The sequence below is a fragment of the Lonchura striata genome, chromosome 22 (genome assembly GCF_050655825.1).
Source record: "Lonchura striata isolate lonStrDom1 chromosome 22, ASM5065582v1, whole genome shotgun sequence".
Taxonomy (NCBI): Eukaryota; Metazoa; Chordata; class Aves; order Passeriformes; family Estrildidae; genus Lonchura; species Lonchura striata.
In genome coordinates this window covers 4,286,863-4,314,468 of record NC_140724.1, presented here as the reverse complement: position 1 = coordinate 4,314,468, position 27,606 = coordinate 4,286,863, and the positions used below count along the sequence as shown (strand labels likewise).

Genomic DNA, 27,606 nt, shown 5'->3' with positions numbered 1-27,606 from the left:
ATAAATGCAGAATGGTCCCGAGTCACCGCGGGCCGGGCTGGGAAGTGCTCCGGTTTCCTTTAATGGGAAATGTTGCCTACATGGGATGTTATAAAAAGTTTTAAGGTGAGACCTGACAGCTCTCAGGGTGTAACTTTGGGGTCTGCTGGGTGCCTGGCAGTCTTGGGCTGGCTCTTGCCTTGCAGGCAGCCTCTGCCTGCACCCTCCCCCAGACCCATTTCTCTCCTTCTGAGCAATTTTTTATTTTAAATCCCGCGCCTGAAGCGAAGCGGCGGCTTTGGGAGGGCAGCGCGGTGGGATGGATGGAGATCGCTGCTTTTAGGGCGGTTCGGGGTTCTGGGGTCGGTGTGAGCCTGCCGGGACCCCACGATGAGCCCGAGCCCCGCTGTCCCGGGACGGGCTCGCTCCTCCCGCGCTGCTTTCAGCGCACTCGGCGCCGTGCGGGGCAGCAGCACCGCTCGGGGTGAGGCTGCCGGTCCCTGGCCATACCCCATCGCGATAAACCATCGCGATAAACCCGCTGTTCCCCCGCCTGGACTGCGGCCGGCGTGCTCCTTCCAGCCCGGTCCCGCAGCTTTAGTGCAGTTTTGACATTCTGGGGCAGCGCCGCTCGGTGCGGGGCTGCCGGGCCATGGCGATAGCGCATCAATCGCGACAAACTCGCGACTGCCCTGCCTGCAGCTGTGCCAGGGCGGGCGGGCGCGCTGTTTCCATCCCGATCCCGCTGCTTTTGCGCAGTTTGTGCGGTCTGGGGCAGCGCCGCTCGGTGCGGGGCTGCCGGGCTATGCCCATGACCCATCCGCAGATCTCGATCGCGACATCCCCACCGCGACATCCCCACCGCGACATCCATCCATCCCCACCGCGACATCCATCCATCCCCACCGCGACATCCATCCCCACCGCGACATCCATCCATCCCCACCGCGACATCCATCCATCCCCACCGCGACATCCATCCATCCCCACCGCGACATCCATCCATCCCCACCGCGACATCCATCCATCCCCACCGCGACATCCATCCATCCCCACCGCGACAGCGCCGGCCGCGCTCCTTCCACCCCGGCCCCGCCGGAGTCGCTCGGGAGGGGTGGGGAGGGGGGGCGGGGGCGGAGCGCGACCTGGCCAGACAACCAATCGTGTCGCGAGATGCAAATGAGAGCTCATTATGCGCGCGGAGCCCCGCCCCCGGCGCGCGCCCTGTAACCCATTCATGTCGCCGCGCGGGAACGGCCGGCGCTGCCCGCGCGGGTGGGACCGGCCGCTCCTCGCTCCGCTCTGCCTTTCTTCTGCGATTTACCCCACGGCTGGTTTGTTGTTTTTTTGTTGTTGTTGTTTTTATTTTTCCTTCCTTCCTTCTTCCTGGATTGGGCAGCGATCAATCCTTCTCCCCGTTGTCTGTTTGAGGAACAGGTGATCCTCAGCGCCGATCGGTTTCTGGATGCGGCTCCTTCGTCTGCGTGTGAAGGATGGTGATACCAAGGCGAGACTGAAGCAGCGTAACTTTTACTTGGCAAGAGGAAAAACTTTCTTCCCCTTTTGAAGGCGATAAAAACACGCAGCGTTAAAAAGCAGAAGAAGTTGGTTTTAAAGCTGAACTTCACTTTCGTGGGATTTGTGTGTCAGATTCAAAGGCTGCGCCGGTTTTTTTGTTTGTTTTTTTTTTCCTTCTCCCTTATCTCTCCCCAAAGGAAACTGTTGCTAGTTGGCATAGACTTTTTAAATGTTTGGAATTCAAGATACTTTAGGAAGAGGACCAATTCTGAAAGATAAACCTCTAGGTTCTGAGATGGATTCCGTCAGGTCCTGGGTCAGAAACGTTGGAGTTGTGGATGCAAACGTAGCAGCACAAAGGTAACTGTGACTAATTCTCTCCCACTTTACCCCTGCTTGTTTTTGTTTTTTTTTTTTTTAAGCAAATCTTTTCATTATACCCTGTTGTTTGCATTTGATATTAAATGTATTTTTTTCCTCTCTGTCCCCATCCCGGTCTCCTCCAGTCAGCGAAAAGTGAAGGCTGGGGCTAGAGCTAGGCAGCAGCGCTCCAAAACCGGAGAGCATCGCGAGTCCTAAAACCCAGCGCGGGGCTCAGATGACAGCGAGACGGGATCACCCTTTTCTTTTCTGCCCCAGGAAGATGCGTGGGGCTCTGGATTTGCTGTTCCCAGCGATCCAGGGTTCTCCTCCCTGCTTGCTGGGCCAGGCAGCCAAACAGAAGGGGACCAAGTTAGAATTAACTTAAATGCAGATGTCAAACGCGAGCTCCCCCGGCCCATCTTGTTTCGCTTAATTCACGGTGGGCATTGCCGAAATCTTCAGCCGTGGTTTCAGGCAGAGCAGGGTCCGAGGGAGCAGGGGAGGGCACAGGCACAGCGGATCCCCGCGGGCATCCCGCAACCTGCGGCCATCCCGCATGGAGCACCTGCCCGAGCGAACGAGAGGTCTCTGCCGAGCTGAAATGGCTCTGAACATCCCGAAATTGGGGCCTGGCTCTTTGCTTTCTACTGGTTTGGGAGGGTTATCACCCTTTACGTCCCCTTTTTTGTTTTCTCTTCTCAGCCGGCACAGGACACTTATCCCAGTCTCTTCCCGTTAGGGGTAAGACGGTGAAAACTCTTTTGGGTAATTTTTTTTCCTTGCTTTTTGGATAACTTAAAAAAAAAAGTTAAAAAAGAAAGTAGTAGCTTCGGAGAAGGCTAAATTTGGAACCCCGGGAGTAAGCCGGATTTTATTCAGTATTAAAGACAACGTGAAAGGCATGGAACAGCAGAGGAGACTTCAGATGAAACGGATGTTTTAGAAATAGTACATCCATGCCCCCCACCCACGGCCTGACCTGAGAACAAGGTTTTCCAAGCGCCATGGGAGGAGTTATCAGAGTTTTATGAATGTCGATAGAGCGTTTAATAAATACGGTCGAGGGGGAAGAGGTTTATCCTTGAGGAAACTGAAAGTAAAAGGAAACATCTCCTGACAAGACTCCAATCCACGGAGCGGTGGAGGTACAGCCGCGTCGTGCTGCCTGCTGGCATCGCCAGGTTTTTCTCCCAGATATCCTAAAAAAGCAATAAATCCCAATTTTTACACGCAGAACGAGAGGAATCCCCAAGCTAGGTGCAGTTGTGGCGGATGTGGTGAGTTCACACCGTTCCTCATTGGCAAGGAAAACGCAGGGAAACATCTGTAGTTCTCTGAAAGAGTCAAATACTTTTGCCAGTACTGTGGAGCTATTTTGGGGACCAAAACGCAAAGCTCCTATCTAGTCTGGCACATAGACTTAATCTGTCTGTTAAGTAATTCGGAGGTGCTCATGTGCACCTATTTTCTTCTCAGTAAGTAGAAACTGGCTTTAGGGAGAGGGAACTACAACTAATTTAACAAAGAAATAAAGCTGCAGCGAGGCATACTGTGGGTAAACAGAAGCATTTGGATCTTTCGAAGCCGGGAAATGCGTGGGAAACATCACAATATTTTCTGCAGTCAGGGACAAGATTTTCTCAAGGGTTGGTTAACCCGAGACTAAATTCTTTCAGTTTAAATCAGAGATTCAATTTGCAGGAATCAGTTCGAGTAAGTCAGTGACTAAAGTCAAACTTGGCTGCCGAGGGAAGTGGCTGCTCTGCTCCAAAGTCCTTGTCTCTGCCCAAAACGGGGATGCCCCCGTGCTGACATCCTGCCCGTAGGAAAGATTTTTAGGGTCGCTTGTTTTCTCCTAGAGGAAAAGGGATCAGGATGTGCAAAGAACACTTCCCGAGCCTCTGACACTTCCCACCCTGCAAGCAGCGCTGACAGGCAGGGAAATAAGTGGAGGAAGGAAAACACGCGCTGCCTTTAGCGCTGACTCCCCTCTGTAAATTCGCGTTGTCCTCGGGGTGTGCAGGGAGCGAAATTCGGGTTCCGGTGGCTCGTCCCGTCCCGTCCCGTCCCTGCAGCCGGCGGTGGCGGGGACAGCCGAACGCGCTCTCTGCCTTTGATGTTGTTTTGTCCTTACTGCTGCACAACCTGGTAATGTCTTTGTCTCTCCTCCCTCACCCCATCCCGTGTGTTTCCTCCACAGCGGAGTAGCTTTGTCCAGAGCCCACTTTGAAAAGCAGCCACCCTCCAACTTGAGGAAATCCAATTTCTTTCACTTTGTTCTGGCTCTCTACGACAGACAGGGGCAGCCCGTGGAAATAGAGAGGACAGCTTTTGTGGACTTTGTAGAAAATGATAAAGTAAGGCTCCTTACTCTTCTTCTTCCTCTTTTTCTCTCCAATTTTGGTCTTCTCCCCTCGCTGAGCTGCCAGCTTCTAATACCCTAAAAAAATACAGCCATGGTTTGGTCAGGGTTCAGGTGCTGTGGTAGAGCTGTAACCCTGTGTGTGCTGCTGTAGTTAAAAAGGGTTGGAAGCCTCTGCTCTGTATCACGAATTTCATTCACCCACTAAAACGAGAATAAATAAAATTCATGGGGGATAAATGCACTTAGCTTTTTTTACCTACCACATCAGCCAGGTTTTATTAGTACCTAAACAGAAGTGGAATCTGACCTGATAAATATGTCAGATTATCGTTGAGCGTGGTTATATGTATTTCCTAAGGCTCCAAAGTCAATGGCAGGACTTGAAAAGCATTTGCTTTTGGGTTTTAATTCCATGTCTTGACCACTTTGCAATTTTTTCAATTATTTTCTTAGCCATGAACAAGATTTTTTGAACTGTGAGTTATAAATAATTATCTTACAGGAAATGACATTTTAAAAAGTGTGTAAGAAACATCCCTGTAACACAACCTTCAGGAAACAAATATCAATTTTGACTTAAAGGAACACTATTGCAAAGCAATGAACACAGTAAAATCAGAAGCCATTGTGTTTTCCTGCTGTCAATCTGCTTTATATTAAATTATTTGAAACGTACAAATTCTTCTCAATGTAGTCTCTTGAAAAAGTTGAGAGCATAGTGGCAAAGGAGAGGGAAAGAAGTTCTTGAACTCCTACAGGAAAAGATGTCAGGAGTACTTTGTGGTTTGTCCTGGGTCACTCGGAAGGTTAATACATCCCAATCCGTGGATTCACCTCTTAGAATTTTAATCAACTTTGTTGTCACTCCCATCATGATTATCACCTCTCGCATTTTAAATATGCCAAGTGTAAGTTCTGGAAGGATTTTCTCCCCCCCGCTTCTTTCAAATTCCCTTTCAGGAGCAAGGCAACGAGAAGACGAACAATGGCACACACTACAAACTCCAGCTCCTCTACAGTAACGGTGAGCGCCCTTCCCTGGCACCTCCCGGGGGCTGTGCAGCCAGGCAGGGTCCTGTGATTTCCAAAATATCCCGAAATTCCCTTGCATGAGGCCCCTTCCGTGCAGGGATGGGCCCTGGAGTTTACATGGGCTTGGGAAACAGAATTTCCTGGGATGCTGCGGGTGTCTAACACGGCTCTCAATGGGTTTGTTCTGCTGCTCTTGGGGCAAGATGCCTGGAGAATGTTATTTATCCCGCTCTCCCTCGCTCCAGGTGTCAGGACAGAACAGGATCTCTATGTGAGGCTCATCGATTCTGTGACCAAGCAGGTGAGCAGGGTCCATCTGTGCCACGCTGTCCTGTCCCGCCTCATCCTTCCTGTCTGCTCAACGTTTCCTCGCATGTTTTTCCTCCTCTGCTTCCCTTTGGTCTCTTGCTCAGCTGTATTGCAGACCTATTTTGGAGGGTAATGGCAAACTGTGCTCTTAAGTCTCTTTTTTTCCCTCTGTAGACTGCTTTGTGGCAATATTTATGTAGAGCTGCACATCAATATTGCATATTTATCCCCTGCACATAAAGGGGAAGGTGTTTATTTGCAGGCGATGGTGAGCAGTGGTAAAATCCCTTCCCCTCACCTGTGAATAATCTAAGGAATAAAGAACCCCCGGTGCTCCTGGCTTACCCCTTCCCTTCATTTTTGCAGCCTATAACTTACGAAGGCCAGAACAAGAACCCCGAGATGTGCAGAGTGTTGCTCACCCACGAAGTCATGTGCAGGTAAGGTGAATTCATGAACACATCATTTGTGTGCTTTGCTTCCCAAAGTGCTGGAAGAGCCTCTCCAAGGAAATTTGAACTAGGGAGAGTTTGATTTTGTTGTTTATTTGGTTGTTGGCTCAGAGAGGAGGGTCTTTGTGTAGAAGACTTTCTCTTTATGTGGGTAATGCTTGCTTGGGTTCAAAACAGATATTTGGGGGGAGGTTTCCTGTTTTTTTGCTATTTATTTTTCCTGCAGGAGATTCAGCAACCACACCTGCACTATTTTTGTATAAAATAGGCCTTTACGTGTGTTGTTTAAATCAAGACTTTTATATACTTATTGCTCATAAAATTTCTGCTCACCTTATGAGAATGAATTAATTTATATTTTTTTTTGCCTGGAAACTGCAGGATGTTCTTAATGTAATTTCCTTTGGTGAAATATTTTAATTTGCTTACTTAAAAGTGGCATCATTAATGTTCTTTAATTTTGGGCAGTTCTACCTCATAAGAAAAACCCTCAAACCTTTCCTTTCTCTACATGTTAACAATATTCAGGGGTCTTCTAATTTTTAATTAAAGCAAAAAAAAGGGACACTATTTTTAGCATTTAAATATACAAATTAGAGGTTGAAATGACTTGAGGATGTTTGTAATAACTTTTGTATAAGTCTGAACTTACATGTACCTTATGTATGCATGTCGTGCTTCCATGGTAACTTATTACCTTTCCTGTTCTCGGGTAATTAAATTTTTTAAAATACATATAATAATGCAAACAGTCAATGTTCTTGAATTAAAATGTGCTAAAATGTGCATAGAACGTTCATAAAGCAAGAGGCAAAACCCATTTGTGACCTTTATTATACACAGTTTGTGATTTATTGTAGCAGTGGGAAAGGGTTAAACTGTTGGACTCAATGTTGCTTCTTTTAATGTCGCAGCTTGCTACTTGATTTTTTTTTTTTTTAATAAAAGTAGACTTTTAAGTTAATGTAGGAGTGAGAGAAGCCTATTTGGGTAGAATTTTTATCAAGGGGAAGTCTTAGTTTCAGTACTTATTTATGTCAACGATTCTGTTACTTTTTAATGTAGTATGAATCAGGTATTCAGTATGAAACAAATGCATTGTTTCTCTGTTGTGTGTAGCTCTCATTAATTAAGTAAATTAGCTTTTTTTTTTTTTTTTTTTTATTTTCATATTTATGCCTAAACACAATATATATCACATCTGAGGGATGCATTGGGTGAGCTTTACAAGGGCCCGTAGTGGCAAAGATCAAAGGTGTGTAAGTGACTTTCTAGCACATCTAGACTCATGTATATAATTATATATATATATAAAATATCTGGATTGGTATTGTTGAAAGGTTTCACTGCAACCAGGTGAAAATTAGAGAAGAAAAGTCTGATTTCTTGTGCAATTGGGTTGCAGTTTTTGATAACATAAAGAGCAGTGAGCCCATTTCTTGTCCCCACTCTCCCTGCACAGAGCTCAGTTCTGGTTTGGAAGTTCAAGTATTTCCCACCTTCTCATCCAAATGGACATGTTTGATTTCAAATTAATTTGGGCTTTCCCCCTGCTCCCTGTCCCTACCTTTATAGTATCGTTTATTTCTTTGCTATTTCTGAGCTCCAGTGATGCCTGCAAACCTCCTCTGTGCTTGGTTTAAGGCAGCGTTGCACAAATCTAAGCTATTATTCTGATTATTCTCAGCTCTGCTGCTTGATAGATTAGCCAAGGAAGAATTACAACTCGGGGATGTCCTTCCCATGTAAAACACAGATTAGTGAAGGGAATCAAAAGCACTCTGTAACCTAATGAAGACATTTGATTTTAAATGTCGTGTTTTCCTCAAGTATCTCTGAGCAGGATGCTATGTATTCTGAAGAGGCATTACACATATCACTTTGAATAATGCCAGGGGAATGCCTCCAACTCTAGTTAAACTTGACATTTTATTTTATTTCTTTTAAGTACAATAATCAAATCTTCCTCATTGTCTGCTGCTTAAGTGGCAGCATCAATTTTTAAAGCCTCTAGTTTAGTTTGCATTAGGAACAGTACATAAAATTTTAATGCGTTGTACCCACTCTGCTGTTGAAATTGATGCCTACTGCTTCTGAAAAGGAAAGCAAGAAGGGTCCGTCTGTCTTTCTGCCCCTCTTCCAATCCTCCCTAGTCAAAGGTAGGGTTTTTTGGGGAGGATTTTTCTGTACAGAATCACACATGAAGATATTTTTTGCTCCTCCGAACATGCCCGTCTCTCCCTCAGAGGGTGACAGATGCCTGCTTAGCAGGAAAGTTGTCTAAATATTGATACGGCTGCACCAATCTGTCATAGCCATTGAAAGTTCAGCTCTCAATAATTAGTGCTTTCAGGGCTTCCAGCGCGAGGCTCCATTTATTAATTTCCAATCTGATTTTTTTTTCCGTTTGGAAAAAAATGGAAAAATCTATCTTATGGCCTAATAGGAACAGTTCCTATTAGGCGCGTTTGTGTGGAATAACACAACCCTAAAGGGCTGGAAATCAAGGTAAAAACACCTTCCTGGAATAACTTCCCCCATTCCCATCTTCTTGTTTTCTTCCAATTATTCACGAAGAGGAAACTCGTTGTTATGCTGCTGCCAGCAACCCCCTGCGCCCTCAATGCTCAGAGGGTTAAAAGGTATTATAATTCGAACAGAAGTAGTCTCAGGGCCTACAGCTGGCTAATAACAGAGTTGTATTGAGTGGAGCGAGCCCCACAGCTGTGACTTTCGCCACAAGGCTCGGGCTAGGCGGGAGCTCCAATCAGCTGGGCCAGGCGGCCACTGGGGCCCGTGTCTTTCTGGGCCAGATGGTGTGAATTTAAACACTTTTGTTATGCAATTGCAGGGAGGAGTTGGGCAGAAGAAAACAAAACAAAGGCCACCATGCTGTGAGCTTATTTGAGTTTGAAATTAGAGACAGATTTTTTTTTTTTTTTTAAATTTTTTTTTTCTTTTTGGTGTTGGGGTGAGGGGAGGAAAGTTGAGGGATGAATTTTAAAAGCGTTTTAGTCAAGTAGAAGGAGGGGAAAGATGGAAGGTTGGCTTTGACGTGAGGCTTCTGGGTTTGGATCAGTTTTTAGGGCTGGGTTTGGTTTAACTTTTCTCTCAATTTTAAAATTTTTTTTCTTTTTGGCATTGGGGTGAGGGGAAGAAAGTTGAGGGATGAATTTTAAAAGCATTTTAGTCAAGCACAAGCAGGGGAAAGAATGGAAGGTTGGCTTTGACGTGAGGTTTCTGGGGTTCTCAGTTTGTAGGGCTGGGTTTGTCTCTGGGAACTTTCTGGGTTTGGTTTAGGTTTTTTCTTAATTTTGATTTTTTTTTTTCTTTTTGCTGTTGGGGTGAGGGGAGGAAAGTTGAGGGATGAATTTTAAAAGCGTTTTAGTCAAGTACAAGGAGGGGAAAGGATGGAAGGTTGGCTTTGACATGAGGTTTCTGGGGCGCTGGGGTTGTCTCTGGGAACTTTCTGGGTTTGGTTTAAGTTTTTTCTGGACCATTCTTAACATAAACCATCATTTTCACCAAGTAGACCTAACTAGAGGGAAAAATATAACAACAAAAGGTGTAGAAAATCATCTTAAGCCTTGATATTCTTAAGCAAATGAGCATCTCTAAGTGTGTTCCCAGCCCAACACTGTGGCAGAAATGTAAATGTTGGTGAAGTCATGCCAATAATTTGCTTGAAGAGAATATTGCAGTCTTGATCCTGGACCAGCAGAGTTTGGGGGTTTTGGCTTGGACTGAAACTGGAACCAGTCAATTCTGTTACAGACAGCACTTGTGAAACCAACCAAGTGCAATTGTTACTGCTTGCATAGGGGGTGAACCTCTTGGAAATAGGGATTGAAAATTTAACAGGTTTTTTGCTAAAATGTTGGGCTGAAACATCCTCAGTCCCACCCTGATCTATGTGCAAACAGTAATTCCTTCACTGGAAGTGGCTCTTCTCCCTCATCAAGATTTTTTTTCACATATTTGGGCTCAGAAAGTACCACGGTCAAAGGGAAAAAAGTCTATCACTTACAAAGATCTTTCCCCAACTGATAGGAATGTAGATATCAGTAAAATATTTGGAGAACTTCAGCTGCAAGCCACAGTTTTAGAGGGAACATATTTGAATATTACAAATATAAAGTTCAGAACTGAAATAATAGTGGAAATAGAAATAAAACAAGATGCACTTGTTCCTGAACCCAGCCACATTGTGCTGAGCCTCACAGAATTCATCCCAAAATGTGCCAAGAAGTGGCACCATCCCTGGAATCACTACAGATTTTTGATTTTTTTTGCTTTGTTGTAATGACCTGTAAAGCAGCAAAGATTTTATTCCAAATGTTATTTTCCATTTGTTGCTATACTGGACATGTCAAAGTACATCCCAGACTGATGTTCCTTTTGGAGGATTTTCTGCATTTTGGGGGGATTTATTATAATTTTCTCCTTTAGAAAGCATCTCCCATTTTGGCTCCTGGTATAAAAATACTCCATTCTTTCTAAACACTGATTGGGCAGTGAAATCTATAAAAGATGCACTTAAAATAAAGTTGGGAGAAGGAGGGAGGGTGATGTTCTGTGCTGATGGGAATTACCAGAGCTGCACTGAAGTCGATGGAGCCATGACAATTTACAGCAGCTACGGGGGCTGCCCCAGGGATTTTTAAATATTTAGTGTATCCTTTTATTTTAAAAGGAGTAGCATTGATGAATAAGTGCAGGTTTGAGGCAAGGGGAATGTAGGAATGTTGAACCAGTTAGAGCTGCTATTCAAACAGATCTGCTCCTTCCAGCTCATCTGGCTGGGCAATTCCAGCCCCAGAGCAGGAACTTCCTGGAAACTGGAGGAAATGTTGGGATTTTTCATAGCTGAAAGAGGGCTTTTTGTCTAAATGCTCATTTTAGGCATTTGTAATTAAATATTATTCATATTAAAAAAATCCCCACTTTTAATATTTTATTCTTCCTTTAATGAATTCAAGTATTTTATTTATTATTTATTATTTAATTTATTTTAAAAATTCTTTCTTTTATTCTGCTTGGAATTGCTCCCTAGTTGGGCAGCTCTGGCACTCAGAGTGCTTCAGAATTTTGCAAATGTCTTCAGCACCCTGGTACAAAAAACCACTAAAATTTCTTCATCCATGTGTGTCCATTTGAACAGAAACCTCTGCAAAATATGGAAAATATCTTCGAGAAAGGCATCTGCTCTGGTGACTTTTGAGGGATGTGGGACTTCTGATTGAGACTTTTAAACTTTTGGGTGCCTCCATCCTCCCCATCCCATGTTGGCTTTGACTGGAACAAAAAACCTGAGCATGAAAAAAGTTTAATTTTTCTCTGTTGCTTCAGATTATTAAAAGTGAGGATCCCAGAGCAGGGGCTGTATTTAAAGTTTGTTTAACTCCTGGTGCTCAGCTACTCTTTGTGCAGGAGCATCATCCATGTCAGTGATTATACCAGCGGAAATAATGAACTGTCTTTTGATTTAAAAATATTCATTATTATTTATTATAATTAATATTATCATTGAATATGTATACATTAATACTTAACTTAAAGGGTTTATCACTGGAACAATCGCAAAGGGATTGCAAAGCCAACCTGAAAAACATCTCTTCAGATTCTTTGTAAGACCTAAATATGTTCAGTTTCTGGCTTTTCCTAGAGTGCTGAAGTCACCGTGTAAAACGTAGATATTTAATAATAACAAAATACAGTAATATAAAAAATAATATTGGAATATACCAAACCATTAGGTTGCTTATAGTCAGTTCTAACACCTTTTGGTGGACTTTTTTCTCCACATAACCCATTTGGTCCTGCCTGTAATGACGTTATGACATCTGTTAATCACTTATTAGACCTTTACAAATATCACCTCAGTCTCAAGTGTGGTTCAATTTTGGCTGGGTAATTCAGAATAGATTACAGGGAGCTAAGTGGCAAACTCCAGCTGGAACCAGCCAGGATTTAGGCACCCAATTCCCTTAATTTTCCCTTCTGGAAAGCAGAACTTTTACCCTTCCAGGCATATATTGAGCACTGAAGGTTTTCTGACAGACTTTGAGCTGGTTCTTTCCTCTCTGTTCTTTAATTTTGGTTTTCTTTCCCTCTCCAGTCGGTGCTGTGAGAAGAAAAGTTGTGGCAACAGAAATGAGACTCCGTCCGACCCTGTGATTATTGACAGGTAGGAGATGAATTCTCATTTTCCTGCAAAAGCATCCCAAAATTGTTGTTTTTCACTTTGAATCACCAGAGATTGTTTCTCACTGGTCATCTGTTTATGCCTGCCATTTGGGGACCTTGACAAAATTTATGTTTGTTTTTAAAATGAAATTGTGTTTTTATTGTGACCAAATATCCCACGTGTCCACCTGGAACATTCTCTCCTCAGCAGGGATGGGATCCAACTGGATTACTGAGACAGATAAAGCTCTGAGCAACCTGGCAGCTTCAGTAATGCTCTTTAACAAAAGAGCAATATTTTTGTAGAAATGTAGGGAGAAAGGGAGGGGTAAAAAAGCAAAAATGCAACATTAAATCTGACAGGTTTGGGATTGTGAGCAATTTTATGTAGAACAGCTTTGCGTATTACTCAGTTTCAGTTCCAGGTTTAGGTTCCTTTGCTGTTTTTTAGGTCAATAACAGAAATGGGGAGAACAGCAGTTTGTTAAACCATGAAGTGGCACTGTAAAAACTGTGTGTATTTGGGGGAGCTTAGAAAACTTCCTTGTGGAACTTGCTGACATGGAAGGGTTTGAAATCTGGAGCTCAGCAAGGCTCAGGCAGGGAAAATAAAACCAGGCAGAGCTGCTTCAGAAAGGAACACACACATAAGGGCTCCAGAAGGGGAACAGTAAATAAGGAAAAGCCAGGAAGAAAAAGTTTTCCCCCAGATTATTCTGCAGTAACTGTTACAGGGTTCCTTTCCCTGGAGCAGATGCTACAAGAGAACTGATGCTGGAGTGGATTGGCTTTAGAGCCAGTTTTTTTTTTTTTTTTGCCTATCTGTGTTTGGCCTGTTCTGTCTCCTTTCTAATAAGCTTTATTTGTCACAGTATTTCTCATGGACTTGTTTTGGCATTCAGAGCAGGAAAACTGGTTTGAATAAAGATCTGCAATAATTTTCTTCTTCTTTTTTTTTATCACGGAGTTAATCTAAATAATTTTAGAACTCTGATGAGGTGATGGTTTCTCTCCTTCTCCCTTTACCCCACATTTTCCCCTTTTAATTCTGTGCTCACAAGCTGTGGTTGGGGCCAGAGCTTAAAGCTGCAGTGAAATTTGGGCTCTTTGGAAAGCAGGAGTCCTGGATGTGCCATCTTGACCTTTCCTATGAAATTTCGAGCTTATTTTTGGCTGTGTTGATGCTTGGTATGAATGTGCATTTGGGAACTCTCCAGCCCGAAGTCTGAATTTTCTGGGAAGCAGCTGGGGATGGAAGGCCCTGGATTTGCCCCTGGATTGAGACCTTGACAGGGACAGTTCCTGCCCCAGCTGTATTTGTAATCCCCAGCCATGCAAAGTGAAGATTCTGGTGCTTCACGGGGAGCTTTGGGATCTGCTGATGTCAAATGAAATGGGAACTGTGAGAAAGGACAGGGCTTTTCTTTCTAACAGCTGTGTATAAAATGTGCATCACCAATCACCTGTTGCACTCTAAGATCTCTCCTAACTTAGTCCAGACCTCTCCTGATTTCTTCTGAGCCCAGAACTTTTTTCCTGCCTGCCCTGCTAACAGCAATAGACATTCTCTTGGCGTGGAAGCATCCTCCAGGCTCAGTGTGGCTGTTCCTTTTTGTGTGTTGGTCCTTCCCTTTCTCCATTCCAGGTGAACTCCAGAGCTCAGTGAAGGTAGATGAGGAAAATAAATCAGTGGTGCAGCCTGATAAAGCTGCTCCATTCAGTGTTAAAGGCAGTCACTAAATCAGTTTTAGGCTGCAGAGAGAAGAATTTATCCCAGCTCTGCCCTTCTGTCTGAAGGAGGCTTGGCTTGGTGAAAGAAGCAAAACTCAAAGCTAAATATTTTTCTTTTTTCTGCCACTGTCTGGTGGTGCAGCATCAAGAGAGTGACTCCTCCTTCTGGCAGAGTTATTTCTGCACAGTTATTTCTGTTCCACCTCTTCAAACAGGGCTTGAGGAGTGAGGGATAATCCTGTGTGCTACATCTCCATCAGCACCTAATGCAAGTAAAGTAATAGAGTTGTAAAATAAAGTTACAGAGTTGTGCTGTGCCTGTCTGTGCACAGAAAAATCCTTGGCTTGTCTGTCATCCTCACACACCTCCACAGCCCCAAAGCACAACAGCTCAGGAGTTTAACTGCACACTCCACTCCCCTAAAATGCACCCTATGGGGAAATTTTTTATTGTCTTGCAAACAAGGAGAGTCCTGTGTGCTCTGGACTCTGGGCAGCAGTGCTTTGATTTATTTAGGGGGTCTTTCTGTGCTTCTTTAAAGCAAAACACTTCTGCTTAGGGACTTGGCAGCAGGTGGAATATAATTTCTGAAGTGCACCTTGCAGCCATGTGGGTCAATAAATATGGAGATATTTTCAGCTCAGTAATGCCTTCATGGTGGGTTGCTGTTAATTTAAAATGAACTACAGGTTTTCTTCAAATAGTGATTGAAATACAGGTGTTTTTCCCTGGTGTGAAATGATAGGTGAATGTAAAAATCTGCCATGTACCAACCCAGCTGTAACATTGTCTTGTGTCTCTGGAGAAGGGAAAAAAGGAAAATGGAGAGAGGAGAATTGCAAAAACACCTTTGTGTTATACAGAGCTCTGCCTAAGCAGTATGGGCAAAGCGAAACAGAATTTCCATGGAATAATATTCCAGAATCTTTGAGATTGGAAAGGTCCCCAAGGTCATGGAGTTCAACTGTAACACCATCACCAATATAGTGATTTCCCCTTTATTTGTTTCTCTACCCCCTTTTTTACCTGCTGTGTGCTGGAGGGAGACACAATTCACTGGTGTTCACCAAATGCTGGGGACTTGTATCCCTGTTTAAAAAGGAAGAAATAGTTCAGTGGGAAAAAAAAAATGCCAGCCCCGTTGTGGTTGTTGTTGGGCTTTTTCTTCTCCTTGAAAGAATTCCAAAAGTTCTGATGCTGAATAAAACATTTTTGCAATGACCTTTGCTCTCGGGACTGGATTTAGATCCGAAGGCCCTTGCAGTTATTTTTCCACTCCCTCTTGGAAATGAGAACGTTTCCATCTGAAAGGGAACTTCTCCTCTGAAATTGAGTGTGTGCCCTCTCCTGCTGGCAGAGATCTGCAGGATACATTGGAATATTTTGGTTCCTGTGATGTTCTGAGCCAGAATTCCGGTGTAACTCTGGATGGAATTGGATTTCAGAGTGATGCTTCTGATTTAACAGGGATGGCACAGCTCAGGTCCTGCACTGCTGCTTTTACAGGTGTCCAACATTGGGAATTCCACAGGAACACAGGGCTGGAAGGACCTGGAATTGCATTTGTAATCCAGAAGCACTTGCACTCCAAGGTTTTGGACATCATGAGCCATAATCAGTTCTCCAAAAGTCACAGCAAGCTTTGTGTGCATAACCAGAATTAGTGAGAGCTGAGCTGTTTCTGGCGTGTTCCTGTGGTGGATCCCAGTTCTGCTGGACTCACCCTGGATTTCTGCTTGCCTTTTCAAGTTGGTATCTGTGGGATTGGTTGATTTAAGAGACATCAAAAATAGAAATATTCTATTTTTTCTCCCTTCTCTCATGGCTGAAGTGGTGGTTCTTGATGTTCCCGGTAGTTCCTTGAAATTGGAGAGTGAATTTTGTGTTTCCTTTATGGAAATCACAGACAGGGATGTGAGATGCAGGGTCTGGGGAACTTTTGGATGGAAGGGTGGAAGCTCGTTCCTTTGAACATGGCGCTTCCAACTGAAAACTGTATTTTGTTACACCTGTGCTAGAATGACTCACTTTGTTGCCTTTCCTACCCTGTTTATGCAAATAAAAATAACCTTGCTATTAGGATTAAGAGGTCATGGAAGATGCAAATTAATTTAATTAATCACTTTACTGCAGATTTTCTCTCTCATTGTAGGTGAGTTGTGTAATTTTGGATATAAATTCATCAAGTGGCAATGATATTTTGATTTTTTAGTTTTCTTTGTGTTCCTTGAAGATTCAAGCTCATTAGAGGAGGTTATTTTGTGTACTTGTTCCTCTTAATGCTTTACTGAAGTTTGCTGAAACTGTGGTTTAATTGAAGGCTCTGTGGTACAGGGGAGAATTGATATGACTTTTTTAGGTGAAAATTTTTCATTTTTGGGTTTTTACCTTTTCCCCTCCTCTTTTTTTCTAATGGAGAGAACCAGTCAAAAGAAATTTACATGTAATTTAAATGAAACCTCTTGAACAGTCAAAAGAAATTTTTATGTCATTCAAATGAATATTTTACCTCAATTAAAAAACTGCAAAAGAACACAGTTGAATTTTCATTTTGAAGGATCTAACTTCAAAGAAGTGCAGATTTCTGACTTTTTTTCTTTTTTTCTTCCTTTCTTTTCTCTTTTTCTTCCTTTTCTCTTAATCTCAGCCATCTGAAAAGGGCTTTATCCATGACACCTCCCTTTGGGGTGATTCCAAAACCCACTGGGTAACACGAGGATGTTTCCTCATTGTGGGAGGCAGAACAGCCAGACTGGAGAGGTCTGGATTAAATTCCCACTGACACTGGGTTGCCCTGTCACCTTAAAGTGACACAAATCACTGCCTTAGCTTCCCCATTAACACGTTAGCAACTACCTGGCTGTGGAAAGTGGTTTCAGCCCCCTCAATGGGAGGTTTTGGGGTTTATTTGTCCCATTCCTGGTGCCAGGAGGGTTCAGCATGGCAGAGTTTGATCGTTCCTGTTCTCTGTGGCCCCCGTGGCTCTGCCAAGGCAAAACAAAAATCTGGGATCTGCTGTGGGGTGAAACCAGGGGCTCTTCCCAGCTCCCTGCGTGCCCCAATCCCCCCTTCCAACCCCCCAAAACCTACAATTATCTCTCCCCTTGTCCTAGGGAGTCAAAGTCCTTTGTTCACTGCTAAACCTTGCTCTCCTGCAAAGAGCTGCTGTTGTGCCATCTGTCTCTTTATGAATTTTTTAGTAGACTAGATGTTTGTGGGGAGTCAGTAACTTAAAATTGCACTATCCCAGCCATTTGACAAGTGGTTCTCTTAGTGCCTAATTTGTTTGTTTCTTTTTATTTTCCCCTCTCATTCAGGCAAAAAGAAAATTCTTTACTAGTTTGCTGTCCAAAACATCTTGAAATCTTTGATGTGTGCAAACACTTAAAGCTTGTAAACAGACTAAACTGGAGAGTAGCTTCTGTCATTTAATCTTTTTCAATGAATGTTGACAGACAACAGATTTTCCAGCAAGCTGATGAGTCAGAAGAAGCTTAAGTATATTTTTTTATAAAAATGAAGAATGGACTGGTTGGGTCTGTGGAAGTCCTGCATTCTGCTCCTTTCTCCCCATCACGCTCCCTGTATTTTTGTAGCCATTCACAGAGTCCGTGTTTAATTATGAACATATGTGATTTTCTGACTTTCCTTGATAACACAAGGACACAGTTGCTGAGAATTGATGTGTGGAAATACTCTGGTGACGTGCAGGAGATGCTGTCACAGTGGAGATGCTTTTTGGAGTAACTTGTAAAGTTGCTCTCCCCCAGGACTCTTGCTGCTGCCTGGGCTGGAGGTGCTGCTGCTTCTGGAATGGAGCAAGAAATGAGATGGATTTAAATCGCTGCTGGTTCCAAGCACAGATTACTGGGGAGTTAAACAGAGCTGGAACCTGATTTCCCACCAGTGTTTTGTGCAGATTTTCTCCTGGCCACGTGCTGTCACTGTGGGCATCTCTGCCCTCCAAACAGAGAGATGCCTTTTGGGATGTGTTAGAGGGAACACATGTGTGGAGTGCCCACCAATATTGATCACTTCAGTTCCATTAAATCTATATCTAGAAGATTTAGCTCATGTCCTGAGCTGAGAGCTGCGAGGGAAACATGGCTGAGCCTAAGCGAGGGCACATCATATAATTCAAAGAAATAAAATCTAACTATTGCTACTACTGTCAGCGTTCAGGAACACAATAAATCACAGGATATGATTATCTGCAGGTGCTTCTATCGAGAACTCTGGGAATCAGGGCACAGACCCAAATCTGACTCCCACACCCATTGCGAGCTGAACGTATTTTATATTCTATCCTTATATAACTTACATATTAAGTATTAAACTTATATTGTTCTATTGTATACATTGACATAAGTTTCTCGTGATCTTTTTTAGGCCCCTGACCACAGTTTCTCATGATAATTATATTTAATTACTAAACAATCATCACATCTAACAATTATATCATTTATCATGTACTAGCTACACAGGTGCAGTTCTAGCAAGGTACAAGGCCTACATGTACTTAGGGTATTTATTTTTTCTTTTCAGGGCCTACTAAGCCTAATTTTCCTTTTAACCCTAAATCCCCATGATTTTAAAACCCTTTTACTATCACTACTGCCTGGAAGACTTAAGAAGTCCAATGAAGACAAGACCCAGAGGATTTTAGCAGCTCTGCATAAATCAGATAAACTTCCCTGCTGCTCTAGAGCATCTTGGACACAAGCAAGGATGGATTCCAGACTTGTTAGATTAATTGAGATAAAAACATTGATGGTGCTCGGGCTAAATCCTGCACGAGCAATGCAAAGTTGGGAGTAAAGTTTACACGTGGTGTAGGAGAATCCTTTTCTTTTTAAATTGAGGCTTTTTCCTGTAAATAAGGGAGCATTTGGTCCAGTTTGTGCCCATAAACAGGGAATGAGGAGGTTAAGGGCCTGCTGACCTCAGGAGCACAGAGAGCAGAGTAAGGAGCCATTGGAATCAATGAGCTTGGTAGTAGTGGAAAGGGGAATGGAAAACAAGTTTCCCATGGACTAAAGTACCTCTGGGAATAGAAGCTGAGGATAAATTCGCTGTGCAAACAGCACAGAATAAATTCTGGGTATGTAGAGCAGCAGTGTGTGACATGGGATCTCCACAGCTCCACTCCTTGGGTCTGTGTTTGCCTGGCTCCATCTGCACTCATCAATAAAAATGCCAATATTTCAGAGTATTTGCATCCTAATGAAAGCATCCTCTGTGTGTTTATGACCTGAAATACTCTTCTCACTTTTGCACTCCTCTCAGCCTCTGTCTAGACCTGGTTTTATGGACTTGTCACTTCATCTGCCCTAAGCTTTTTAGTTACTGCCTCTTGCTTTCCTTTTGAACCTTTTGTTTTTCCCTGCATCCCTTCCCTGTGTGCTCCTTTCACCATCTGTTTCTGATGGGATTTCCCATATTTTCTGCCCTGTAAACATCCAAGGGTTTCAGCCTCTCTGAACTGATTTCTTCATCTCAAAGTTCTCCCAATTAATGTGTTCCTGCTTTCAGAATTAAACAATTTGTCCTGCTTGGAACATCACCCCAAATCCTTGTGAAGAGAAGAAAAGATTGAGACTGAAAGTAGATAATGTGCATCTGAAGTTTATTTTAGTTGGAGATGTGATTTTAAAGCTGTGTTTTGCCCAAGATGATGTAGGAGACAGGCTGGAGGACACACTCCACATGAAGGAGTGGAACTCGGGGCTTGAACTCCAGGCTAGATCATGTAAGCATGTCCTGGAAGAGCATTTCCCCTCTGCAGCTGGGATCCACATCCCCACCTTCCTCCCTGGTTTGGATCTTTGATACACTGCTGTCATCCGAGCCATCCTTCTTTTTCATCCTTATTATTTCTCCTTTTCCTCCCCATCTCCTCTGCTGCTTTTCCTCCCAAATAAATGCTAATGTCTCCACGGGCATCCCACTTCCAGCTCCACATTTGGTGCCTTTTCCTCCAAGTGGAGTCCATCGAGCTTGTAAATGGTATTGGATCAGTGAGCCCATAATGAGGCTTCTAAGTCCAAACAGTGCAAGTCTGCTGGGATTTTATTGTTCATAAAGCTCCTTCCCTGGGGAGTGATAGAGCCATTAGGTGTGTGCTGTGTTTAATATTTGGTCATGACAGGAAGCAATAATTTTCTATCTTTTACTGTGGCTCCCGAGTTGTTTTTAAGCAGTCAGCTTATTTAGTCTCAGTGGCTGTGAACCCATTAGGCAAACAGCTCTTCCCTCCATGAGTTTGTGTCTTCCTACAAAGGCTCGTTTCAAGAAAATAAAATAAAATCAAGTGGCAACTGGTTGCCCTGTGGTGGCTTTTAATCCCTTGCCCTTCTCAGTGGCTGTCACTGACAGGAGTTGACATAAGGCTGGTTTCACCAGAAAGTGGCATTTTTCATGCTGAATGAGTTGTTTTTTTTTTTAATTTATTCCAGCAGAGAACAACCATCAAAGCTCCCATGTGCATGGTGTGTTATGGGTTTGGGGATTTCTCTTGTACAAATCCATTATTTATTTCAGTGGAAGCAGCAGGAAGGTTGTATTTAAGTATTCCAGGAGTGTTTTTATATCTATATAAACAGAAAAAAAAAAAAAGAAAACAATGGTTTTGGGTGCAGCCTGTAGGAAGCTTCTCCTCTGACTGTCCTTCCCTTGCATTCCCAATGCTTCCCTCAAAGAACCAGGCAACTTTCTGCATGGAATGTGTGAGGAATTCTGCACATTCTGTGTTCTGCTTGTACCACCAGGCTGCTTTTCAGCCTGATTATTGCAGGTGTTCCCTTGCTCTCTGCTTAGGTCTCCTCCTTTGCTCCAGGGGAGAAGTTTTCCACTTTTTCATTTCCCCTCTGGGTCCTTGTCTTGGATCTCTGCAGCTCAGTGGGAGAGGTTTGTACCAGAAAGGGAAAAAGGAATTGGCTGGCTCAGAGTCCCAGAGCTGTTGTGAGGGCACAGGAGCACCAGGTGGGTTTGCAATGACCAGGAGCACTCAGGTTCTTTTTCCAAACCAAAACTGAGAGGAAGATCCTGGAGTGTTTGGGAAGAGGGAGGGCAGTTCCAGAGGTGCTTAAAGCAGTTGAAAACAGAACACAACAAACACGTGAAACCAGCTCATGGCATAAAGAAATTAAAGCTGAGTGCTGATGTCTTACAAATCATATTTAATTAATTTTTAAGAGGTGTGCTTAGGTTTTCCTACGATAAAAAGTTAATTTAAATGGATCCTGGTTCAGCAAAGCAATTAACACTTTGTATTATCTAGCATCAACATCAAGAAGGGTATATTTAAATAGTTTAAATGAAGTAAGTCCTGAAAAGTGAAACTGAAGACATTGATATTTGGGATCCTGCTTTCTTTCACAGTCACAACATATCTGTAAGAAAATTCAGATCTTCAAGTTGCCTTTTTTAAAAAGATGAAACTTGAGGTTCTTGTGTTGGCATGACTTTAAACCACAAACTGCAGTTTTGGGTGGCTGATAAAGCCGAGTTCTGCCTCCTTCTACACTCATTTACCTTTAGTTTTTCCTGTGGAAATGATCTTGGGATTTATGGCTGCTAGAAAGTTCCCTGGGTCTTCAAATTTGCACGTGCTAGATTGTAATCTGGATTATGAGTGTTTAAATAAAAATTGTAATTTGGATTAGGAGTGCTTAAATAGAAATTGTAATTTGGATTAGGAGTGCTTGAATTTGGTTTTCCAAATCTCTACTCTCTTTGGGAATGTGGGTGCTCAGGACCTGGAAGAAAAGTAACCACAACTTTTCCAGCTGAATCCCTGCCAGTATAAATCCTTCCCCTCGATGCTGACAAAGAATCTGCTCAGTCAAAATTCCTCTGCTAAAGAGGGGAGAAAAAGCTGTGCAGGGTTGTGTCAGTGTCACTTGGTCACACAGAACCTCAAAAAAACCCCCCATCCTCTGGGATGTTTTGGTTTTTCTCTGCTTTTCCTCTTTATCTGAAACATTTCCCAGCATTCCTTCAGGGACATCTGGTTCTCTCTTTTTCCAGCTTTCATTTGGTGCCTTCAGAAAGTGGCACTGTCAGTTCTTTCTCTTTGACAGGACACTGCTTCTGCCCAGCAATTTGCCTAAAATTCAGAAACAAAGGCTGAACCCATTTCTGGGATGGGAGTATGTACCCCTTTGGTTTTATTTTTACAGGGAAATATATATATTTCATATATACATACAATAGAATATATTTCAAATAATGATCTTATGTGTTATTATATATTAAATTTTTAGATATTTTATGATTTACAGACAAATATAACATCTTTGTTTTTACATGAAGTTCATTTGGCTCTTGCTTATATTAATCTCTTTTAGAGTTCTCATATTTTAGGGCTATCCAGGACAACTGTTGTGTTTTTCTTGTGTTTTACCTATTTTTTCACTACCCTTTCTCTCTGGGAAGCTCTGGAATGCAGAGGGTTTGCACAGTGCCTGAAGAATTGGGATCCTGCTCTAGACTGAGTCTGTAGCTGCTTCTTAAATAATGCAATAATTTCAACTTGCCCCTAATAGTGATTACTGCTCTACATGGAAATATGTTTGTTTATTAAATAGACTCAAAAGAAATGTTTATTTTCTCCCCACACCACAGCTGTTTGAACCTTTGTGTGTAAAGTAATTCATAAAACTGAATAACCATTTAAATATTGTTGGTAGTTCCTTAAAAATTGTATTCTAGAATTCTAGAATTCTATTCTAGAATTATATTCTAGAATTCTTCATAATTTTTTTGTATAACTGGAAAAACATTTCTGTAGGTTTTGTCACTTGTTGAAACTCTTTCAAAATAGGAAATTTTTCTTTATAAAACCTGGTTCTATACTCAGCATACTCATGTAGCATTTTAGTTGTTTCACCACGAGAAAGTAATCTCAGGTTAAAAAGTAGGAATAAAATCCTTAATGCAAATTATTCTACTCTTAGGCCCCAAATTATCCTTGCTAACGATGGGGTCTCTTGTTTCCAGACTGCTGCTTCTAATTGATGTCATTTGATCTGATCTGTTTGCTGGGCACTGAGTGGCAACTGGAACATGAGCTGGCTTTTGAAGGGTCTGTGTGAAAAAAATTTACTGCCACGGTGGTGTCACTGCTCCTGGCTGTGGAGGGCAGACACAAAAACTGGCTTTTAGTCCATTTTTGTTTGGCCCAGGTTTCATATCCCCAAATATTTGCTGTAAATGGCAGTACCATCATTGGGACCAGGTGGGACACCTGAGTGTTCTGCACTCAGAGATTCTGTGGGATCAGGGATTCCGTATCACCCCAATAATCCACATGGAAAATTCCCCCTTATCTTGGTATATAAAAAATCCTCTGCCTTATCCCACTGAGAATTTCCCCTGTTCCAAGTCCTGTCTCTGTCTCCTAAGCTGTTTTCTCCTGGAGTTCAGCGTTGTTTTGCCAGCCCACCCCTCCCGAAGCAGGGGTCACATCCACACCACCTCTTTGCTGGTACAAGGAGGCTGCTAAATAATTCACGTGGCCAACTTGATTTCGGGGTCCACATTTGTTTTTTCCACTCTCCTAATCAAGATGCTCATTTAATTCTATTCCAGCACCTGTTCAGCAATTAACACCCTACAATTTGCATCTTACCCTGACATTTGCTATCTTTCCAATTAGTTTTTATATCAGTATAATTAGGTAGGGTTATTACAGTGCATCAAGCAGGGTCGAGGATATTCCCAAGCCTTTAAGCTCTTTCCCAGATTTGTTTAGGGAAGCCACTAAGGGTAAACGGTTGATTAGGATCACTGTTTTTCTTCTTCATTCAGATCAGGCGAAAACTGTTTCCCCATGTGGCCCATGAAAGATCAGGGAAATATGTCAGTCTATAAGAACTAATATTATGTAGTTCGTGACTTTTTGGGTGAATTTACAGGGGATTAGGAGTAAGGGTCAGGCTGTGCAGTCCCTTGCAGCAGTATTTACCAGTAGCCTTCATGATGCTCTTGCTTTATGTTGAGCAACTTGCAAGAACAATTTGAAATTTTAAAATCAATTTTTTTTTTTGAGTTGACATGTGGTGAGTGAAAAATCCAAATTAGAGGGTGACCTGACCATATTGAACACTTGGCTTAATTGGTAAAGACTCTGGGAGTGAAATGACTACTCCTAACACCTTTTAATTTAAATTTCACAGAAGGAAGGTCTTGCTGTTCAGCTGTGATTGGTTTGGTTTGTGGACTCCTTGAGTCAAAAATGGTCCTGCAGCCAATGTGGCAGGGCAGTTTAGGACCTTCCTAAACTTGTTGGACTCCAGCTGATCCCCCTCAATACCCAGTGCTGACAGAAGGGAGAGTGCTGTGTGTGTGGGAAGTGGGACACGAGGAGGGGAGATCTATAGTATAGATCAGAGGGGAGAGGATTTTTTTCTTACCTCACACCACCCCGGTCTACGTGTTCTCCTTTTTTCAAGGTTCAGTTTGAATTCATCCCCCTGCAGCCCCCAAAATCCCCTGCATATCTCCTCATTCTGGAGGTGCACACAAAGGCTGGTATTATCAAGGGGCAGCATTGCCTGTGGCAAGATTGCTGTGAAGGGTGGAATTGGAGGAAGATTCACATTGTGCTGGGGAAAGTGAAGAGTTGGATTAAAAAAACCCCAAAATTGCCAGACTTCATATCTGAATCTGGGTGTTATTCTGAGATTTTCTGCAATGTGCCTTAAAGATGCTCTCCAGACCTTGGCAGGAACCTGCTGGGACCCCAAAGGAGGGATCAGCCTGGAAAGGCTGGAGAGGAGCAGAGCTCTCCTGTGCTCTGTTGGTACAAGAAGTTCTAATGTTTGCAAGTATGCAATGGATTCACCCTTGCCCAACTTAATATTATGTATGGTAATGAGCTTCATCTCTCCCTATTCTGATGGGGTTTTTAATCTCCAGTTGCTTTATATTGGTATCTGAACAGGCTTAGAAAAGTAGCAGGGTGAAATACCCTGGGGAATTGGGGCAGCGAGGAAGAAGTGAGAGGTTGTTTCATGTTGGGTGTAAAGAAGGCAAAGCAGGACACAGATAATGGAATTCACTCCCTCTGCCAATGCACAGAACTGGCCTGGCTTGTCTCCCTCCTCCGCCTGTGAGAGCAGAATCTGACCCAAACCCCAAAGTATTCCCGTTTGTTGCTTGGAACTTTGCATCAGACTGTACTGGTAGAAGTTATCTCCTCAAATTACTAGAACTAAAAAGGAGAGTGTTAAGAAAAAAGAAGGGACAAATTTTTGTGAGGCTGAAAGCTCCACTTGGGGAGAGCAGAATCGACAGAAGCCCCTCAGTGGATGCTGTACCCAGATTTCAGAGCTCCTGCTGTGAGCAGGCAGAGCTGCTTACCTGTGCTGACAGGAGCTGTGGGGTGTCCTTTTCCAAAGTTTTGTCTCAGCCAGGAGCCTTGTTCCTGGGCTGAGCTGTCTGGATAAGAGTGGCCTCTTTATGCATTAAGTCCTACACATGAATGGCTGTAAATGTGCTCTGAGAAATGGGGATGCACAATCTGTATAAATCTGATTTAAAAGGAGGAAGAATCTATATTGAGGAGACTTTTCATGAGATTTTTCAAGCTCTTCTGCTTAGCTGGATGCTCATCTAAGCTAAACCTAGAGCAGCAGAAATTTTCCCTGATGTTCACCCCTGTATCTTCTGTTGTGGAGGACGTACTGGGTAGGTGGGTGGAGGAGAAAGTCACCAAACAATTGCATTTAACAAAACCATGCCCTGTGTTGTGCAGGATGATGCCATTGTCCGATCAACTTGTCTGCACTGCAATCTCATCCTTCATCTTTTCCCCTTAATAGAGTTCAGCTTGGAATGCAAATGCACTTTGTCACTGGTAGGGAAACTGGGTAACACAGAGCCTGGTTACTGTGGGCCAGCAGGACTTTATAACCATCCATCATTTTAGAGTTCTAAAAAGGAACTTCTAATGGAGTGGCAGGAGGTCTTCTCATAGTGACATCAGGACGGGTTCTGGTGGCAGCACTGAAGGGCTGAATTTTACCATTGCTGGCGGCTGACTGTGTCTCAACTAGCAGCTGGAAACCTTTTCTGAAGCTCACCTGCTTATTTATTCACCAAGGTCTTGGACTTCAAAAGGTGAATCTTTAGCTCCCTCATCACTATTTAGACCAGATCTGCCATGCTGCCTAGGAGTTTAAAACAGTAATTATAATCCAAACCTAATGGCTGGCTTGGAAAAATCAGCCTAAAGGCAGCAGTTGATGTTATAGAAATTGCTGGCTCTGAAGAACTTCTGAAAATGAAGCCCTCTCCAGCATATTGCTTTTGAATTTAAGGATTCTGTTCTAGATCATTATATCTAGAGTACATAACATGAGTGACCTTGTTCCAGGAGACAGTGAGATGCTCTTTTATCAGTGTCCAAGGAGAAAATTTAACCTGCAGTGTCTCGAATGTGCTTGTGATGTCCTTCTCTGTGAATCCTTCCGTTTTGGGCAGCTTTGTGAGTGGAATCAGAGTTATAAAATTTGGGTCTTTTCCATCTGGATTAGGTCATCCTGCACACTCCCTGGTGTGGTCCTGCTCAAGAATCTCTTGCTGTATTTTATTGTTAATCTCCTGCTTGAAGAGTTGCTTCCCTGAAGGCAGGTGTCCAACACTGATGGGAGTTACATCCTCTGGCACAGGGATGTGTCAGAGCCTTGACGTGCTGGAATAGGAGAAGAAAGAGCTCAATGAAGTAAATGAATAATCACACTAATGATGTTTGCTAAATCTCTCATCCAGTGCACCAGCCAGTGTAATTGCTTCAGAGGTTTGTGTGAAAGCCAGCAGGCTGATGGAGAAATATAAACAAAATTATTCCCTTCCCTTTACCCCAAACAAGAATTTAGCCATTAATAAGGGCTCTTTGTTTCCTAAAAGTCTAAAAATAGAAGCATGATGTGTGAGCAGGCAAGGTTTGTGTGTGTAATCAGTCCTGGCTGCACTGCCAACTGGATTGAATTTCCTCTATTTGGAGGGATCTTCCTGGGCTTTTGCAGTTGTGTTCATGGAAATTAAGTTTCTCTGCATGAACATCTGAATATTTGTGTTTGAGAACCAGCAGTGATCAGTTTTGAGCTGTTTTTCCAACCCCAGATTTAGCAACATATTATTAAACTGAAATGATGCAAAATTCTGTAAATCCCTTTTTCAGCTTTGAAAGCAAATTTGTGGGAAACAATAATAATAAAGTCTTACATGTTCAAAGTTGAAAGCAAAGTTTAAAATAAGACAGGAATCCTACAGGTTAGGTACCATCAGTAGGGTGTTTGGCTTCTCAGTTTTTCTCCTGTAAATCTCTGGGTAAGCTCAGTGTTTGTAAGTTGTCAGGTACAGAAGGAAGTCGCTGCTGTTTGTAAATAAATAAATTTGTAGGATGAAAGGTCATGCAAAATATTTGGGAGTTGTGCAGCTGGCACTGGGAGCAGCTGCCAGGATTCCCTCCTCAAGGTGTTGCTGTGTTATTTTGGGGGATTTATTTATTTAGGGGGGACAGGGATGGGGGAACCCGGTGAGTGTTTTGCAGCCGGGAGCAGGTGACCAAAATTGATGAGTTGCTTCTGTGTTCTGTGCGAGGAGGAAAAAAACAAACAAACAAAAAAAAACCCCGTGTGCAGGGAGGGCTCTGCCTTTTAACA

General features: G+C 43.0%; 1 protein-coding gene across 3 annotated transcripts in view; it reads left to right on the top strand.

Moving 5' to 3' along the window:
• Positions 1-1,228: 1,228 nt before the first annotated feature.
• The window catches only part of EBF2 (EBF transcription factor 2), a 119,576-nt gene continuing 93,198 nt past the window's right edge, over positions 1,229-27,606 (top strand). For 2 of the 3 annotated variants that reach the window (XM_021546271.3, XM_085559236.1), the window contains exons 1-7: positions 1,229-1,313; positions 1,417-1,857; positions 4,061-4,217; positions 5,186-5,249; positions 5,503-5,558; positions 5,933-6,006; positions 12,137-12,205. In XM_021546271.3, the coding sequence (XP_021401946.2) occupies positions 1,727-1,857; positions 4,061-4,217; positions 5,186-5,249; positions 5,503-5,558; positions 5,933-6,006; positions 12,137-12,205 (551 nt within the window). In that variant the 5' untranslated portion in view covers positions 1,229-1,313; positions 1,417-1,726. Of the gene's footprint in view, positions 1,314-1,416; positions 1,858-4,060; positions 4,218-5,185; positions 5,250-5,502; positions 5,559-5,653; positions 5,696-5,932; positions 6,007-12,136; positions 12,206-27,606 lie in introns of those variants that run through there. The other variant, XM_085559237.1, reaches the window with a different exon arrangement.